Below are 17135 nucleotides of genomic sequence, written 5' to 3' on the forward strand. Positions count from 1 at the left end.
AAGGGCTGTAAATTATTATGCAACATGTAGGCCTCTCTTCCAAGACACTTGATGCCACAGTGATCTGGTGTGTCTATGCTTAAATGAAGGCTGCGTGGTGCTCATTAGCACTCGTTATCCTGACACATCGGTGGAAATTCCACATTCCCATGGCGGTGATCCCAGTTCTTCATTTGGACCAGCACAGAAATCTTCACGTAAAGTGGTACGAATTTTATCAACCTCAGGTGTTAATAATGAACTTTGGGGAGGGGCGGGAGAGGTGACAGTCATCTTTACAGCTGCCATACTTCAATTTTACAGCTCTGTCAACCCACCGCTGGATGATAGGCCTCTCGTTCATAATTCACCACGCCGGTCAGAAAGGGCCGGTGCAGGTTGGTGGGAGATATCATTCACAAATAATATTTGTCATGGCCAGAAACCACACTTCTACTGAAGCAAATGCTATGGTGATGCTGCATTGGCAGTTGTGCACAATGAGCACAACAATTCGCTTCCAACTATAATCCACAAGGGCCATCGCCCACAATGCCGTCTATTACATTTATTTTTCCTTTTCATGGACCCGGTGTTGTTGCGTGCACAACCCGAGGCTATTATACTCCACAAGCAAAGCCAAAACAGGGCACAGGGTGGAGAATAACGAGGAACGATGAATAACCTGGCGGCGCATCTCGCGGAGCGAGCGAGAGGCCAGTGCAGGGGCAGCGGTGTCTCCCAGCGCTCGCTCCCTCGGTTCTCTTCCCTTTCGCGGCGTCACGTCGACAGGCCCCGACGGCAATTATTTTACCAACAAGATTTTCCCCGAGTAGGGAGGTGTCAGAAAAGTGATTTTATGGTTGTCACCTGACGATGATCGTTGGCAAATTGTGTCGTTAAAAATAGTCACCGCCGTCTCGAGACAACGTGGCACAAAAAATTTGCACAGAGGGCGTGCACACACACGCACGCATACAATTATTCACGATCACAACTCGCAGCGACTCTCGTTGCCAAGCCGTCATGGGGATTGTTTGACCATGCTCCACCACGCTGCTCAGTATGGAATAGGGAAGGGTGCGAGAGGGCAGGGCTGAAGACGGAGTTCAGATATTGAGGAATCGAATTCAGGGTGCCGGTTTCAAAGCGCAGTATTAAGCCAAACACTGAATCAACGATCCAACCGATACAATATTAATACATGTAAAATTCACACTTGTAATAATGTCATACTTTATAATATAATACCGTACCCTATGAATTGTGGAATCACACAAATGTGACCTCCATCTCTAAACGCTGTACAAATTGGAGTAGATCGAAGTAACATGGTAGGAATTTGCTCCTCCGTGTGGGAGGCAGTGAAGAGCTTCCCGGCAAGGGGGGAATGAAGGCGGCAGGGCAGCGACGTGAATGCGAGCGATTCACAGGGAGAGAGAGGCAGCAATTTGCACAAAACACTTGTAAAGGGGCCATCTTGTTCCTTAACAGCACCCAAACAAATGGTGAACATGCACCAGCCAGAGGGGTAAACTTCACCGGCTGAACTCCAGTGAAAACGCAATCGCTCTAGATTTCTTCCGCACCAAATTGTATAACCAATCCAAGCGTGGTTTCTTTACAAACATTTTTATTTCCGTCCCCATCTAAATATTAAACAGCACCGTGTAATTAAATGCTTGCAGAGGTGAAAATAAGTTTAATTCAGTGCGGATTAGCAGTTGACATTTCATCTCATGGAAGAGGTATTGAATGCAAGGGAAAAAGGAGGGAAACAAGAGAATGAAGACACAGGGAGCCGGCTGCTTCTTATTGCCCAGAGGGAGCAATTAGCCTGCGATTACGCTGCTCCGGAAGATGGGCAGAGCGCGCAGGTGTGGGAAGAGAAAGCAACGACTGATATAGGACACGCCTATTTACAAAATGGCACACTTCATAAACATGGCAACGAGTGCAATCATATTCTTTTTTTGCGAGCGCGGATGACAAAAATGGCTCAAGTTAAAACGAGCACCCTACAGGGCCTTGTGTATTCAAATAATAAACGAAAGGTTTTACAGCTCGCAATTATGGAGGTCATCGTGAGTGGAGCCGAGCTCGCGGTGGGCGCTCTGCCCACGATCGCCGTCTTCGTCATCGTCGTCACGTTTACAGATCTCCTTCAACACAGTGACAGCGCTATCGCTCTGCCAAGGGTAGGCCCAGTTTCTCTCACTCTCAACGGCTGGATGGCCTTGTATGGAAGAGTTCAATGGGCATTCCAAGACGTTTGGAAATAACTTCAAAGCGTTCGGCGAGAGGACAAAACGGGGCTTATGGTGTGCGACTTTTCGAGCTCGTAATCAGACGACACGTTACTCTGTTTGCATCGGGCCGTAAACGCCACACGGTACGCAAAGTGCGCGTTAAGATGAGAGCATAAAACGGGCAATTAAAACGTTCAAGTCTTTGGCACAAAAGGAAACAAAGGAGAACTTCATCTCACGTTTAATAAGGTCACGACTCCAGCATTAACATTCCAACGCGTGACTATTTTGAGCCGTTTCAGTCGATCGCCGACTGCTGACGCTCGCAATTAATTGGGCAGGAATAGAAGAGCACAAAAAAAACAACAAAGGAAATGCAAATCAATCGATTGGACGCGAGTGATCTAGCATCAACAATTTCAATAGTGAATCAATGCCTCGGCTTGTTATGGAAGAATGCAGGGAATTGGTGGTTCACTTTATTGCACAGATGCCATTTTCTTTCATTACTCTAGGTCGGGTCAGCAAAGATCGTTAGCTGCAAATGTAATAACATTGCCGATAATTATCAACAAATTACGCACAATTCAAATGTTGTTATTTTGAAAACCGTAGCCGCTAACCTATTGGTATAATCACATACACAGACACAGCCCCACTAATAGCCTTCATGGACCATTGTAGCAAGTTCCGTTAGCGAATACCTATTAAGACCTGAACAGCGCTAGAGGGAGCGTTGTGGCCAGCACCAAATCCAGCTACCTAACTCTGCCCTGTGGTGGTGTACACACAACACCACGACCTAGAGGAGGCCCACGACCTAGAGGAGGCCCACGACCTGGAGGAGGCCCACGACCTAGAGGAGGCCCACGACCTAGAGGAGGCCCACGACCTAGAGGAGGCCCACGACCTAGAGGAGGCCCACGACCTAGAGGAGGCCCACGACCTAGAGGAGGCCCACGACCTAGAGGAGGCCCACGACCTAGAGGAGGCCCACGACCTAGAGGAGGCCCACGACCGGTGAGTTCCGATTCTTGCCACCGACGATCCCAGGTTGCCAGGTTCACAGCGCACGCTCACCCTCTTCTGTGCACCGCGGCCAACCCCCTCAGATAGCAAACGGACGGAAACGCCCTCAAACGTGCGCTCGCACACGTGCAATCATTCGGTCCCGCAGACTCGGCACTCACCGTATCCTGTGGCCGTGCCGGCGTAGGGCCCGTCCACCGTGCTGCGCGTCTCCTCGGCAAGCCTCTTCACGTACTGCTTGCTGAGCTGCAGGATCTGCTCCTGGAGCTCGGCGCTGGTGGGTCGGTGCGCCGAGTGCTGCTGAATCGTGAAGTGCAGCAGCATCATCCCCCAGATGAAGCCGAAGGTGACCAGGAAGAAGCCCAGTTTGTGAGAAGACAACTTGCGCCAGGGAAACATCGCGCCTCGGATCGATTCCCTCCCGGCGGCCGGGAGGCGCCGCTGCCGACACAGGCTGGGGATTTATTGAGATTTTTTCTCTCCTCTGGGGAGCGAGCGAGGGGACGCGTCCTGCCGTCACCGCCGCGACATGACGGCTTTCGACGACGACGCCGCCGCCGGGTGTCTTCACAACGAGCGTGCGACGTCTCTCATCTTCGGCGGTTTGTCTTCAGGGCCGTTCACTCTGAGGGGAGAGAACAGGACGGGCAGGATTCAGGATGACAATATATAAGGTGTGCTCAGAGCCTACAACTTTGCTCAGGACAAATACTAATTTGATTTGAACACAAAGTGAAAACTATTTAAACTTAAAAAACACTTTGTTCTGAACAGAAGGTTTCAGGAACCCAAAGCTGGCTAAAATGACCACGGCCAGTGACACAGATTGTTCACCTGACATCATCTCTCACCATGCCTCACAAGCGACAATTTTGGAGGATAAAATGTCGATCCACTGCTGGACGAGGACTTCCTAATTCCATCCCCGCAGTCCTGCGATGTCACTCCAGGGGGATTCATGATATCAGTGAAAGTCCAAAGCCACCGACGTTGCACAGGGCTAATTTTCTAATGGACAAGAATCGTTGGCGACTTTCCCCAATGCAATATACAACGGCGATTTATAATAGCGATTTCGAAAATGCAACCACACCTGACAACGCCGTACACAAAGTGGGGATATTTATTTTACGGATCGACGCAATCGGTCGAATGGCTGCAGAGAAACAGGAAGGCGCTCGAGCCTGAACTTGAACAGGGGGCAGGGAGTGGACAGCACGGATGGCGGGGGGGGGGGGTCCAGACAACGCACACCGAGAGACGGCCTCTTCATGACAATGCGGGCAACAAACAGTATGGCTAGTGCCGACGAAACTCCCATCAGACCGGAACAAACGTGCTCATGACTAATGCCAGTGTAGACATACGTGTGATAGCTAGAGGGAAGTTGGTAGCAGGTCATCCTTTGTACAAAAACATGGGGTTGGGTTGGGGAGGTAAAAATTACTATGTTGTAATGGATTGAGGACTCGCACAACATTTTTCAAATAACCTATAATGGAGGCACAGGATACTGGCAAGGCCAAACAAAGCACACTAAGCAATCATCTAGCGAGGAAAACCAGGATATTGATTATCCGAAACTGGCTTGCTTAGAGGAAGTACATTAGGAGAGATGGAAAAACCAATGAGGCTGTACTAGTTTACCGCCGGGACATCAGCGTTGCAAAACTCGTGCACGGAAAAAAATGCAGGGGGATAAATGCTCTCGGAGAACTTTTAAACTGCCCTGTAATTTTATTCTCAAGTATTTGTGCGAGCAGTCAAAATCTCAACGGCGCTGATCGACAATTGCAACATTTCACGGTAAAATCATAACACGTTCAAGAGCACCTGAGCTTTATTGGTGAATCGTTTCAATTAGCTTCCCCACAAACCAAAGTAAATAATGGCTGCAAATACAGAACTTGTATAACAAACACAAAACCAAATGGCCATAGATAATCATCACAAACATTCTTAAACACTCGCCTGCAGCGTAATCCCCGAAGCCCATTTGCCTCCGATGCCTGAGAAATTGCAGCCTTTTAGGAGATGCCGCAACCATGCACGTACAAGCACAAGAAATCAATGGCGTTGTAATTGATACTTTTAAATGTGAAATCCATGTGTGTCTGAAAGCTAAACAATCAAAAAAGTGTTCAGCAAAAGTGCAGAGAATTGATATTTTCAGTCTGGTTCGATGGGGATGTGGGGACCGGTCAAAGGTTTAGAAAATAGGATATTGAAAGCATGCCCAGATGCACTGTTATTATTACTTTATTTTTCGATAGTTTCCTCCAAATGTCAATATTAATTTAATATAATTAGCGCATGAATATAGAGCGAACACGAGCTGAACACGATTTTTTGGGAATCTCATTCTGAAAACTTTACTGACCATTTATGAAGTCGCGAATCGCACAAGGAAACACACCCTGCGTCGCAATGGCAAAAGAGCGTCGCGATTGAAGGCACGCGCGCATCGCTGGGAACACCTCCGCAAAGCAGGCACACAGCGTGCGTTTACAAAGGCTCGGCGACAGAAGGGGGAGCCTTATTCCAGGAATGATTGCCAAATAAATGGTCGGGCCCTGCCATTTCACGCAGAATTACCAGCGAATACTTCTGAATGAGTCGCTTTAGGCCACACAAGGAAGCTCATTGCATCTGCAACCATGCGGATTGCAATACACCTCGCAGTTTTGCTCTCGCCTCCGGGACAACCACCAACCGCTGGCATTTTGAAATCTCGATGAGAGCGATTGACTGCTTGTGGCACACACAAGGGGGGAGGGGGACTCGTGCCAAGTCACCAGTCCATCCGAGGTCCACGCTGTTCAAACACGCCAACGCACAAGCTACTGGAAGGCGGGCAGGCTCCCCGTGCCGTACGACCACCGATGCAATCACGTTTCTGTAAGATCGATTCTTCTCCACCCCTTTAATAGAATTTGATTGAAAAGCCAACTGTTCAGGGGTAGAAATGCCTTTCAACTGCATTCAGCATCCTTCACCTAACCAAGTGAAAGCTCGTTGACGTACACTGGACATTTCTGTGAAAGGAGACTTGGGAAACTTCAATTGCATAAAAAAATCTAGGCTGCAACACAAGAATGCAATGGCGACAGCTTGCACGTGGCATGAAAGAGACTCTAACCCACACTACACACTGGCAATGCACTGTGGCATATTACATCATAGTGCCAAGACTATTGACATTCAACAGGAATACCTTATTTCTCGTATTATGCCACAGTGTTGTGTTTTAAATACATTTTTGTGAAACTTTAATTCAAATCATAAAAAATGTAAAGTCATCGACAGGAACACATTTTACATTTGGCAGTTGGAGGGAGTAGACACAAGGTGCACCTAGCCTGGCACAAGCGCCGTGGGGGGTGGCCAGCGGTGGCCGTTGTCTGTGTGCGTCTGTTGATCAGTTCAAAAACACCGTGGCACACGTGGGAGTGTGCGCAACACCTGGCTGCAAAGCATATTGGGAGCTGGTGATGTCGAGGTTATTTCTTTATCCAAAGGACTCCTCATTCGTTGAAATTAATTCAGCAGTCTCGGAAAAGTTATCTGGGCTCACAAACACGTATAAATATCAGCTGCATGGATAAAGATAAGCTCTGACACAAGTGAGCAATTGCCAGAGGTTGAAAATTGAGCATGCAATGGCCAATGCATCGATCAAAATCGATTTTTACACCCTCAATCGTGCATGCAAGAATCGATTACTTTGGATTCGTGGAAGCGAAAAGCTCATATTACAATGAGGCTAACGGAGCGAACGAAACCGTACAAAGACGAGACCAACCAGAATGAAAAATGGACAGCAATTGTGAATCCCACTCGTGGCCCTTAGAGATAGTGGGCACTAGTTTACACAGACCCCTAGACTCGCAGATAGCCCGAGACTCGCACAGACACCTGTCTGTCCTAGACTTATAGTGGACATGAGGCCACGATGTGTTCCACTATTTGTTGCGGTGATTGGAGCAGATAATAAACGTGAACCAGACCCATGTTGCTGCAGCAAGGCGGCCACCACAACGAGACACACTCTTTAAGGCCACGGAGCTCTGCTGACACCACACGTGACAGTCGGAGGTGCTCCAGTGGTTTATAAAGATAATACGAGAAAACTAAAAATACTTAAATATCTTAAGCATTTTATGTTCAAACATTCATTCTATGAAATTTAATTATAAAACTTGGGTTCACCAACTAAAGATAAGGGATACTTACAATGCAATGATTAATGCCAAGAAGAGGTTTGAATATGTATAATTTAAATAGATTATTCAGTTTGATTCATGTTTCAAAAGTTGGTGCAACATTTAATGGTTTTTCATATACCACCAAGTGAATAAAGAATTGCCTCTTGAACCATATCATGATCCGGAATCATGACAAGTCATTGAGCCGCGTGTGGACGAGGTGGTGGGGGGGAAATGATGGATTCTGCGGGGGTTATGCACATCGACACATTGCTCTAAAATCGGATCAATCCTCCTTCCGTAAATCACGTGACTTGTGTGTGGCCACCCCCACTCTGTACTTCTCCCCTCCCCCCGAGAAAACAGACGCTGCTCCGTGCAGCTCACCACTGCTCGCTCCTTCTCTCTCCCCCTCTTCCTTCCCCTCTCCGTCATAATCATCATCACTCTCTCTCATCCGACATCTTGCGACGGTCATTCCTTCTCCTACTCCCCGTGAGCCATGCTCTCCGCTCTGTCCGTCTTGGGGACTCCCATACCGGCCTCCCTTCCCCACTCATCCTGCACCACCTCCACCACCTGCTGCCCTCTAACGCAACAGACTCCCCTTCACTTTCCCTGGTGCGGGGCCATGGGTATAAAAAGTTCTAACAAGATTATTTGCTGAAGAGGAGTTTGTTTTCTTTGCGAATTTATTTCCGAGAGAGAAGGGAGTGAGGGGTAGATGTCCACAGGGAGAGAGACAGGAATGCCTTACTGCGTACAATCACGAGGATAATTAAAATGCTCAATGATTTTGACTGCTTCCCGACTTGCTACTCATGTTTGTTTTTACACGCACACCAAGGCATGACAGTTTAATAACAACAATACAAATGTAGAGCCTTTGGTGTATCAACTGCTTGATGAAGGCCTCCTCTCCACACCAGTTGGGTCACCACGCTGGTTCATGCGGGTTGGTGAAGTTGGGGGGAGGGGAGGAGGCCTCGGAACAGTTCAGATATTAATTGCCACTCATGTTAGCCGTGACATTTAATTTAGGCTAATTGGGTTCATAAGCTACAACGCGCTAACCTGCTGCGCCATGGTTCCATCCTAAATAATAAATAAACAGGTTTTTTTCTACACAGAGGCAAAAAAGCGAATTCCTAGCATTGAAGAGGTGTAAAAGGTGTGAAAACAATTGCTCGAGAAAAGTGTAAATCTCAACAGGTGTTTGCTGTACCAAGGATTTCATCTCGCGTTCACACTCGACTAGGAAAATGCACAGTTACTGTTTTGTTACCATCATCTTGGGATGCTCAATGTAAAACGGAGTACATGCACAGCCATATAACTACTGCACAGTTGTTTCTCCAATGACAACACTAATTCCGGCCAAAAACACCGGACTAAATTTTCCTTTAATTTAACACCACTCCGTCCGTGAGCTCCCGCCTTGTGTTCGCGCGCCCGGCTCTCGGCAGCGGTGCACAATCGTCCCCTCTGTGCTCCTCAACGTAGCCCCCCCCCCGCCGTCCCCACCATTTCCCGGCGCGTGAACGTAATCCCAGCTGCCCACTCTCAGCACCGGAAAAATGAGGCAGGCAGACATCTCACCCACCGCACTCTCATCACCAGCGAAAATAAACGTGGAGTGTGCGTGGGCCCAACCATGTTCTCTGCTGACATCTGCATTGGCTGTTTCCCAGCCTTCTAAAAAATGAGAAACGAGTTTTCTGGAATGGCCAATCCCACCCAGGTTAGATTGTTGTGGACAGGTTCAATTGCTGCATTCTACAGGAAAGCCACCCACACAGATTCCTACTTGAAACCGGATTCCCACCACCACCCATCTCAAAAGAATTCTCTCATCAAAACGCTATACCACAGAGCCCATGGCATTTATGACCAACACCACCTGGCCGGTGAATTAAGACATGTACATCGGGCCCTCAGGATGAACGGATACTCTGACAGCACTATCCACCAAGCTGTTTCTCCCACCACACAGAAACAGCCACATGAAACTCCGACCAAAACTATCACGTTACCATACATAGCAGGCGTGACCAAAAAGATCTCCAAAATTCTAAACAAACATAAGATCCAAGTCCGATTCAGTACAGTGCATAAAATCCGTGATCTGATTCCATCTGTGAAGGATGTCGTTCCTGACTTACAGTATCCTGGAGTCTACAAATTGAGTTGCAGTTGTGGTGATTGCTACATTGGAGAAACGAAACGTCATGTTTCTGATCGTGTCCGCGAGCACAAGTCAGATCTGAAACACGGCAGAACTGATTCTCCGGCCGTTGCCGATCATTGCTACAACTCGGTGGGCTCTCATGAAATTGTCTTTTCCGAGACCAAGGTTCTCTGCAAACCTCCTGGCTACCATCAAAGGTTTGTACACGAAGCCATACAAATATACAAACACAGACATAATTTCAACCGTGATGATGGTTACAAACTGAGTAATCATTGGAAAGATGTGATTAACCATGCAAAAAAGATTTAACTACACTTATTTGGACCATCTTATTTGACAGACAACTATTACAGGTTATTGATAGACAGCCAGGCTTGTTTTACCATGTTTAGTTGTTCCTTTTTTTCAAACTATTGTTATGTAGGCCAGGCTTAGTCACAAACCGTACCTCTCCATAACAAAGGCTCAGCCTCTTAAGCCTCACCTTACCATATTAATAAAAAGTGTGCCGTACTTGGCCCTTCCCCCCTCTCCAACCATTATATATACGGAGTGGTAGCTCTTGTAATCTCTCATTTACTTGATACAGCTGTCGTGGCTGTGACGTGTTCCACCTGAAGACGGAAGCTTGTGTTGCCTCTGAAACGTCGTGATTTTTATTTTATTTTTTATTAATTTTAATGTTTTACCTACGTGACTTTACCGAAAAAAAAAAGAAAGAAAAAAAAACCTAAGAATATAAAAGAAAACAACCAGAGCTCAGGGATGTGCAAAGCTAAAACGGCGGAGTATCCAACACCGTGGTCTAGTGTGCTGCAAGGGCCGTGTGCGTGTGTGCGGGAGCCGTGGCACAATGGTTAGCACACCTGCAACCAGCACTGACCAGCATGGTCAAATAACACCACTGACACAATATAGGAAGTCCTTCATCCAGCAGTGGATTTACATGTGTATACAAACTGGAGCTTAAACAGCAGTATTCGGTGCGCTCTATTCACACATCACATGTCAAATACACTGTGATGCCTATACAGGGGGATCCATTTATAGATACCACACTAAAATAAAAGGGAGGAGACATTATAGAGAAACCAACATCTAACATCAAAGCTTCCACGTCACCCAAAATTGTCAATACACTTATTAAATCTAAATCACACTCCCGCGGAAGATAACGAGCCATCGCCTTACTAATATTCAAACAGTCATTGATAAGAAAGGAGGGGTCATTAGAGATCAGTGGGGTATCTATAAATAGATCACCCTGTATAATACAGTACCTTGTCCATCACAGACAACTGTGTTTGCACGTTAGACCAATTTCACTTGTTGGCATGCGTCCCATTTAGTCAAATGTTGGTCAAAAAAGCGTATTGGATGTCTCCATCACCAACAATGAGGCAAACGGCCTTGGTATTGCTTTTCAGTCATCACCGTCAAATGGTGTGCCTCAATCTCTCCTCTAAGTGCTGTCGTAACAACAGGATGCTCTCAAGAAAGGCAAAGCATTCGAGCAGGAGAGAAAATACACCAAACAAAATGATCTCCAAGGACTATAACAGAAAGTGAATATAACATTTCTAAAGAAATAATATTTTTTAAAATTGTATTTAAAATATACATTACACCTTTTGAAAAACCAGAGAGCCCCGCTTGGACAAAGGACACCGGGACACACCCCTGGAGCCACGCCTCGGGGTGGTGTTCGCCGGCAAGCTCCTGGTGGCCGGGTGACCCACGTAACCCGGAAAGGCCCAGCCCGAAATGGCTACGTGGCACCGTCCTGTGGGCCCCCCATCCGCAGGACAAAGAGTGAGGGGCGGGCGCGATGCCAGTACGGCAGGGAGTGGGACGGTTTCAGATGGACTGGACCTTGGCAAAGACCCCGGGGATGACCCAGGACACGCTGCTGGTACTGTGTCGCTCAGCTGGGCTGGGAACGCCTGGGAATTCCCCAGGAAGAGCTAGAGTCTGTGTATAGTAGTGTAATGTATAGCAGTGTAGTGTATAGCAGTGTAGTAGTGTATAGTAATGAAGAGCTAGAGTCTGTCGCCAGGGTAAGGGAGGTCTGGACCGCCCGACTCAACCTGCTGCCACGGCGACTCTCACCAGGACAAGTGGACTGAGAAACGAACGACCGTTTTAAAGATGTCTATCCACAACTGATGATGCATCACATCTTTATCTTAGCCCCTATTGACAAAAGCAAGGCCAAGAGTTTCAGACATTGAATGCAATGCACATTACAGCCAGTTGTCAAAGCTGGGTGAGCTGGGACTGCAGTGCAAACATCCTTCATTGAGCCGTATATTTGAAGCAGGAATTGTTCGCGAGCACCTATTAAGTTCTGCACAAAACCCAAGGAAATAGTATCTATACTCCGGGGCCACTTTTGTCTCCAATTTCAGAAACATTTACCTAGGGGAAGCTCAGAGCGGATACCACAAGACGAAATATACAAGAGAATCTCTCACACTGTAATGTGGGCTGTTTCCATGACGGCAAAAAAAAACTTTGCTTATCCACACAACCTTCCAGAATAAGTAAAAATTTTCATCCGAAAAATATCCTCCCATCGTTCACCAACATTTCACATTTTGTTTTTCTTTCCACAGCTTAAGGGGAAAAGGACAGGCGGCTCGGTGAGTAAGCCAGAACGTGCGAATAAACAGGCTTAGAGTGCCCGAGAAAACCCAAGAGAACAGCAAATTTGACATTTCAACCACCGGAAACAGTGGTGGCAATTCCACAACCAAAGCACCGTGATTGTGCACGGACTCGGCAGATGTCGGAAGCTAAGCAGAATTTGAGACTGGCACGTACTCATGATGGTTGAACTGCCAGGAAATGTCAGGAGTCGTATAGGCTTAGCCCAAGAGATAGGCAGGAGTTGGCAGTCCAAATATTACTTATTTAATCCACCAATGTGTGCCGTTTTGAGAGTTATCCCATCAATCATATGCCTGAGTTTCCTTCACAAATTATGATCTACTCAGACTGCCACATACATGGAATTGGCCAAACATCCCGATGAAAGAATCTCATGAAAACAGTATTAAGACCCAGTGAAAATTTTCTGGATGGATGACATTAACACTGCACTATTATTCTAACCACCGAATTTACATCAATGGCGCCGCCTCACGTGGTGGTGCTAACTTAAGATCCTGAGAGAAATGATGATGGTCATGAGTCAAAGTGTACCCTGGTTAGGATACGAACTCACGAATAATAAACCTGCTGCTCTACAGAGCTACAAAATACTCACAACCCCCGTAGAATAAATCCTGTACTTTAAAAACGTGAAGGCATTTTGTCAATTCACTGTTGTCATCTTTCCCCCGCACTGCCTATTACGTACAGTGTGCAAAATAAGTTCAATATGCATACAGGCTGAATGAAGACGTCTCCCTCATGCAGGCATGTTGATTTTTGACCATACTTCACCACGCTGCTCAATGCGGATCGCTGAAAGCCCTGGTACCAGCAAATATTTCACTTGCCTCCGGTATTAACCGTGGCCTTTTCACTGTGGTATACCACCAGCCTGTGAAATAGTGTATCATCGTTCGTGCTATAAGGTACATTATTGGAGCATACACATCGAGTATTAGCAGTGCCAAATTATTCAGTATACAATGGACGTTATAATGCAGCTGTGTGTGGATGAATTGCAACTTGGAATGCACTACCGATAAAGTGAATTGCAGTAATTTTTTTCAATCGAGATATTTATAGAGTGGGTGAATTACATAACGTCCTGGTGTTATAATATGACGAACGATATCCAGTAGTATTAGTAATAGTGTGTGGATGGATGTCACATCGTGAGTCAGGAGTGAACGGCCCATGTTGTAGTGCACCATCTGTAATTGTCATCAGTACGAAATCACAGATACTATGAGCAATACGATTTGGTACAACGTAGGGATTTGTATGTTATTACATAGTGATACATGAAGCGTTGACACCGAACACCATACACTGCACAGTGGACACGTTTTTATGCTGTTAATTCATCGTTTCCTGTGTGTACAAATTACGTGAAACAACTTTGTCAGCTGAAACATACCACACTAACATCACTGAGTCGAGACATCCTAACAACGTTACAACTACTGTCCAGTACACTCCAACACATTGTAGTGGTGTGTTAGTGCGTGTTATTGTACTATACACACCTACACATTGTAGTGTTGTGTTAGTGCACTATACACACCTACACATTGTAGTGGTGTTAGTGCACTATACACACCTATACATTGTAGTGTTGTGTTAGTGCGGTGTTAGTGCACTATACACACCTACACATTGTAGTGTTGTGTTAGTGCGGTGTTAGTGCACTATACACACCTACACATTGTAGTGTTGTGTTAGTGCGGTGTTAGTGCACTATACACACCTACACATTGTAGTGTTGTGTTAGTGCGGTGTTAGTGCACTATACACACCTACACATTGTAGTGTTGTGTTAGTGCGGTCTTAGTGCACTATACACACCTACACATTGTAGTGGTGTTAGTGCACTATACACACCTACACATTGTGGTGGTGTGTTAGTCCACTATACACACCTACACATTGTGGTGGTGTGTTAGTGCGGTGATAGTGCACTATACACACCTACACATTGTAGTGGTGTTAGTGCGGTGTTAGTGCACTATACACACCTACACATTGTAGTGGTGTGTTAGTGCGGTGTTAGTACACTATACACACCTACACATTGTGGTGGTGTGTTAGTGCGGTGTTAGTGCACTATACACACCTATACATTGTGGTGGTGTGTTAGTGCGGTGTTAGTACACTATACACACCTACACATTGTAGTGGTGTTAGTGCGGTGTTAGTGCACTATACACACCTACACATTGTGGTGGTGGTGTTAGTGCGGTGTTAGTGCACTATACACACCTATACATTGTGGTGGTGTGTTAGTGCGGTGTTAGTACACTATACACACCTACACATTGTGGTGGTGTGTTAGTGCGGTGTTAGTGCACTATACACACCTATACATTGTGGTGGTGTGTTAGTGCGGTGTTAGTACACTATACACACCTACACATTGTGGTGGTGGTGTTAGTGCGGTGTTAGTGCACTATACACACCTACACATTGTAGTGGTGTGTTAGTGCGGTGTTAGTACACTATACACACCTACACATTGTGGTGGTGTGTTAGTGCGGTGTTAGTGCACTATACACACCTATACATTGTGGTGGTGTGTTAGTGCGGTGTTAGTACACTATACACACCTACACATTGTAGTGGTGTTAGTGCGGTGTTAGTGCACTATACACACCTACACATTGTGGTGGTGTTAGTGCACTCACAGTGTGAACACACACCACGGGGCCCCTCTCACAGTGTGTACACACTGCATGGGTTACACCACATAGCCCCCCCTCTCTCACAGCGTGTACACACCGCACGGCCCCCCCCCCCTCTCTCACAGTGTGTACACACTGCACGCGTTACACCGCATGGCCCCCCCTCTCTCACAGCGTGTACACACCGCACGGCCCCCCCCCTCTCTCACAGTGTGTACACACTGCATGGGTTACACCACATAGCCCCCCCTCTCTCACAGTGTGTACACACTGCATGGGTTACACCACATGCCCCCCCTCTCTCACAGTGTGTACACACTGCATGGGTTACACCACATAGCCCCCCCTCTCTCACAGTGTGTACACACTGCATGGGTTACACCACATGCCCCCCCTCTCTCACAGTGTGTACACACTGCATGGGTTACACCACATAGCCCCCCCTCTCTCACAGTGTGTACACACCGCACGGGCCCCCCTCTATAATCTCGCGTCCCCCATCGCGGTGAAGTATCACCCAAACAAACCCCACGACCGATACGAACCCCGAGGGAGGGGGAGGCCTTCATCATGCAGCGGTGGTTTCGGCACCGAGGATCCGTGTACACAGCAGCATTCGTGAACATCGTGCGTGCGCGTGTGCCCATGCGATGCGGTACTCACTGCAGGCGCTCTGATACCGCCGCCGCTGTTGACGATCCGGCTAAGCAGCAGTAGCGCTGCCATCACCACCACCACCATCACCGCCACCACCACCTCGGCCCAACCACTCGCGGACAGATCCAGCGAGCTCTGGATTCAGCCCGCACCCCTCCACCCCCAGGACCTTTACCACAGCCTCGCCTCCACGCTAAATCCACGTGTGTGTGTCGCCTTCAGCGAGAGACCAAGCTACCCCCTTTGCGAGCGTGGCTTGCGATGTCCCACAGCCGGGTTATTATGCGCGCCGTGACGATGATTCACTCTCTCTCTGCCTGCCCTTCTCCCCTCCCCTCGCTCTCTCTTCCCTCTCTGCCGCGGCACGCACAATGGCACGCAACGCAACGCAGGCCGAGCGCCCCTCTCGGCCACGGGCGGTGTTAAACGCAGCAGGCAAGGCGGCGTCACCTGCTGTTTGACTCGGCAAACTGCTTGGTACCTACCGAAAAGGTGGCAGAGCCAATTGTTGTGATGATTATCACCAGCAGCTGCTGCTGCTGGCATGAACAATTCACTGCTGACTGAAGACCTCTCCAAAACTTCTCGCAGCTGATTTCATCGTTCCGTCGTCTCGATTGACGTTTTCTCTCAGACACTTTAGATCACTTGGCTGTCACTGTCGGGGTTCTTGGCCATCTTCGCTTCTAAACATGATGTGTCCTGCCAAGGCCCACTTAGAGTACTTTTTTTTAGACTGAATGATCTCATCATCCTGCCTACGTTCTCGAACCCGTGTGCTCCTCTTTCTGGTCTCGATTACATTCCAAGCGTGCTTTTCTCGCCGTGTTTTTCGAACTTTTAAATTTTTGTTAAACTTTTCATTGCCTACACTTGTTGTTAACTCTTGTTAATGTCTGAATGATGTAGGCTGGGCGAGGAGTCCATATACCTCAGTCCTAATAAACGGTGTGGTTAACTCCGACTAATTGAACGTGTCTATCAGTTGATGCGGAGTCGTGGTACTTCAAATCCGTGCTTACAGTATCTCCAAAAGTGTGACCTTCCATTTCCCATCGAGACCACCTGTGTTTTACACAAAACCACGCTGTGCAGAGTGGTCCAGAAGTGACCCCCATTTAATTCTCTGAAAGTTAATGTTTTTGAAGTAAGGTTTATTTAAAACAGACATTAATATGCAAATAAAAATATGTTAGGGGTCAATTCATTGAGGGTCACAAGACAAAAAGGTACAGCTAATGCTCACTTATATGCTACTCATTTCCATCAACAGCCAACTCGAGTTGACCCGATTTCTCCCCATTACTCAAGTTGATGAACATCTCAAGTTGGCAAAACACATATTCTGAGTTATTTTGCGAGTTGGGAAAGTCTTGACCAGAAATTTATATTTTTAGTTTGAAAGAAAAACTTTGATGGAGAATTCAGACCGGCGAGAGAAGCTAAATCAGCTTGATCAAATTTGGGCTGCTGCCGGAATGGACAGGCAACT

General features: G+C 47.2%; 1 protein-coding gene across 4 annotated transcripts in view; it reads right to left on the bottom strand.

Moving 5' to 3' along the window:
• The window catches only part of MGAT5 (alpha-1,6-mannosylglycoprotein 6-beta-N-acetylglucosaminyltransferase), a 98976-nt gene that overhangs the window by 74174 nt on the left and 7667 nt on the right, over positions 1–17135 (bottom strand). For 3 of the 4 annotated variants that reach the window (XM_078603730.1, XM_078603747.1, XM_078603756.1), the window contains one exon: positions 3419–3882. In XM_078603730.1, coding sequence (XP_078459856.1) covers positions 3419–3656 — 238 coding nt within the window. In that variant the 5' untranslated portion in view covers positions 3657–3882. Of the gene's footprint in view, positions 1–3418; positions 3883–15649; positions 16004–17135 lie in introns of those variants that run through there. The other variant, XM_078603738.1, reaches the window with a different exon arrangement.

The sequence above is a fragment of the Lampetra planeri genome, chromosome 2, assembly GCF_965212315.1.
Source record: "Lampetra planeri chromosome 2, kcLamPlan1.2.h2, whole genome shotgun sequence".
NCBI lineage: Eukaryota > Metazoa > Chordata > Hyperoartia > Petromyzontiformes > Petromyzontidae > Lampetra > Lampetra planeri.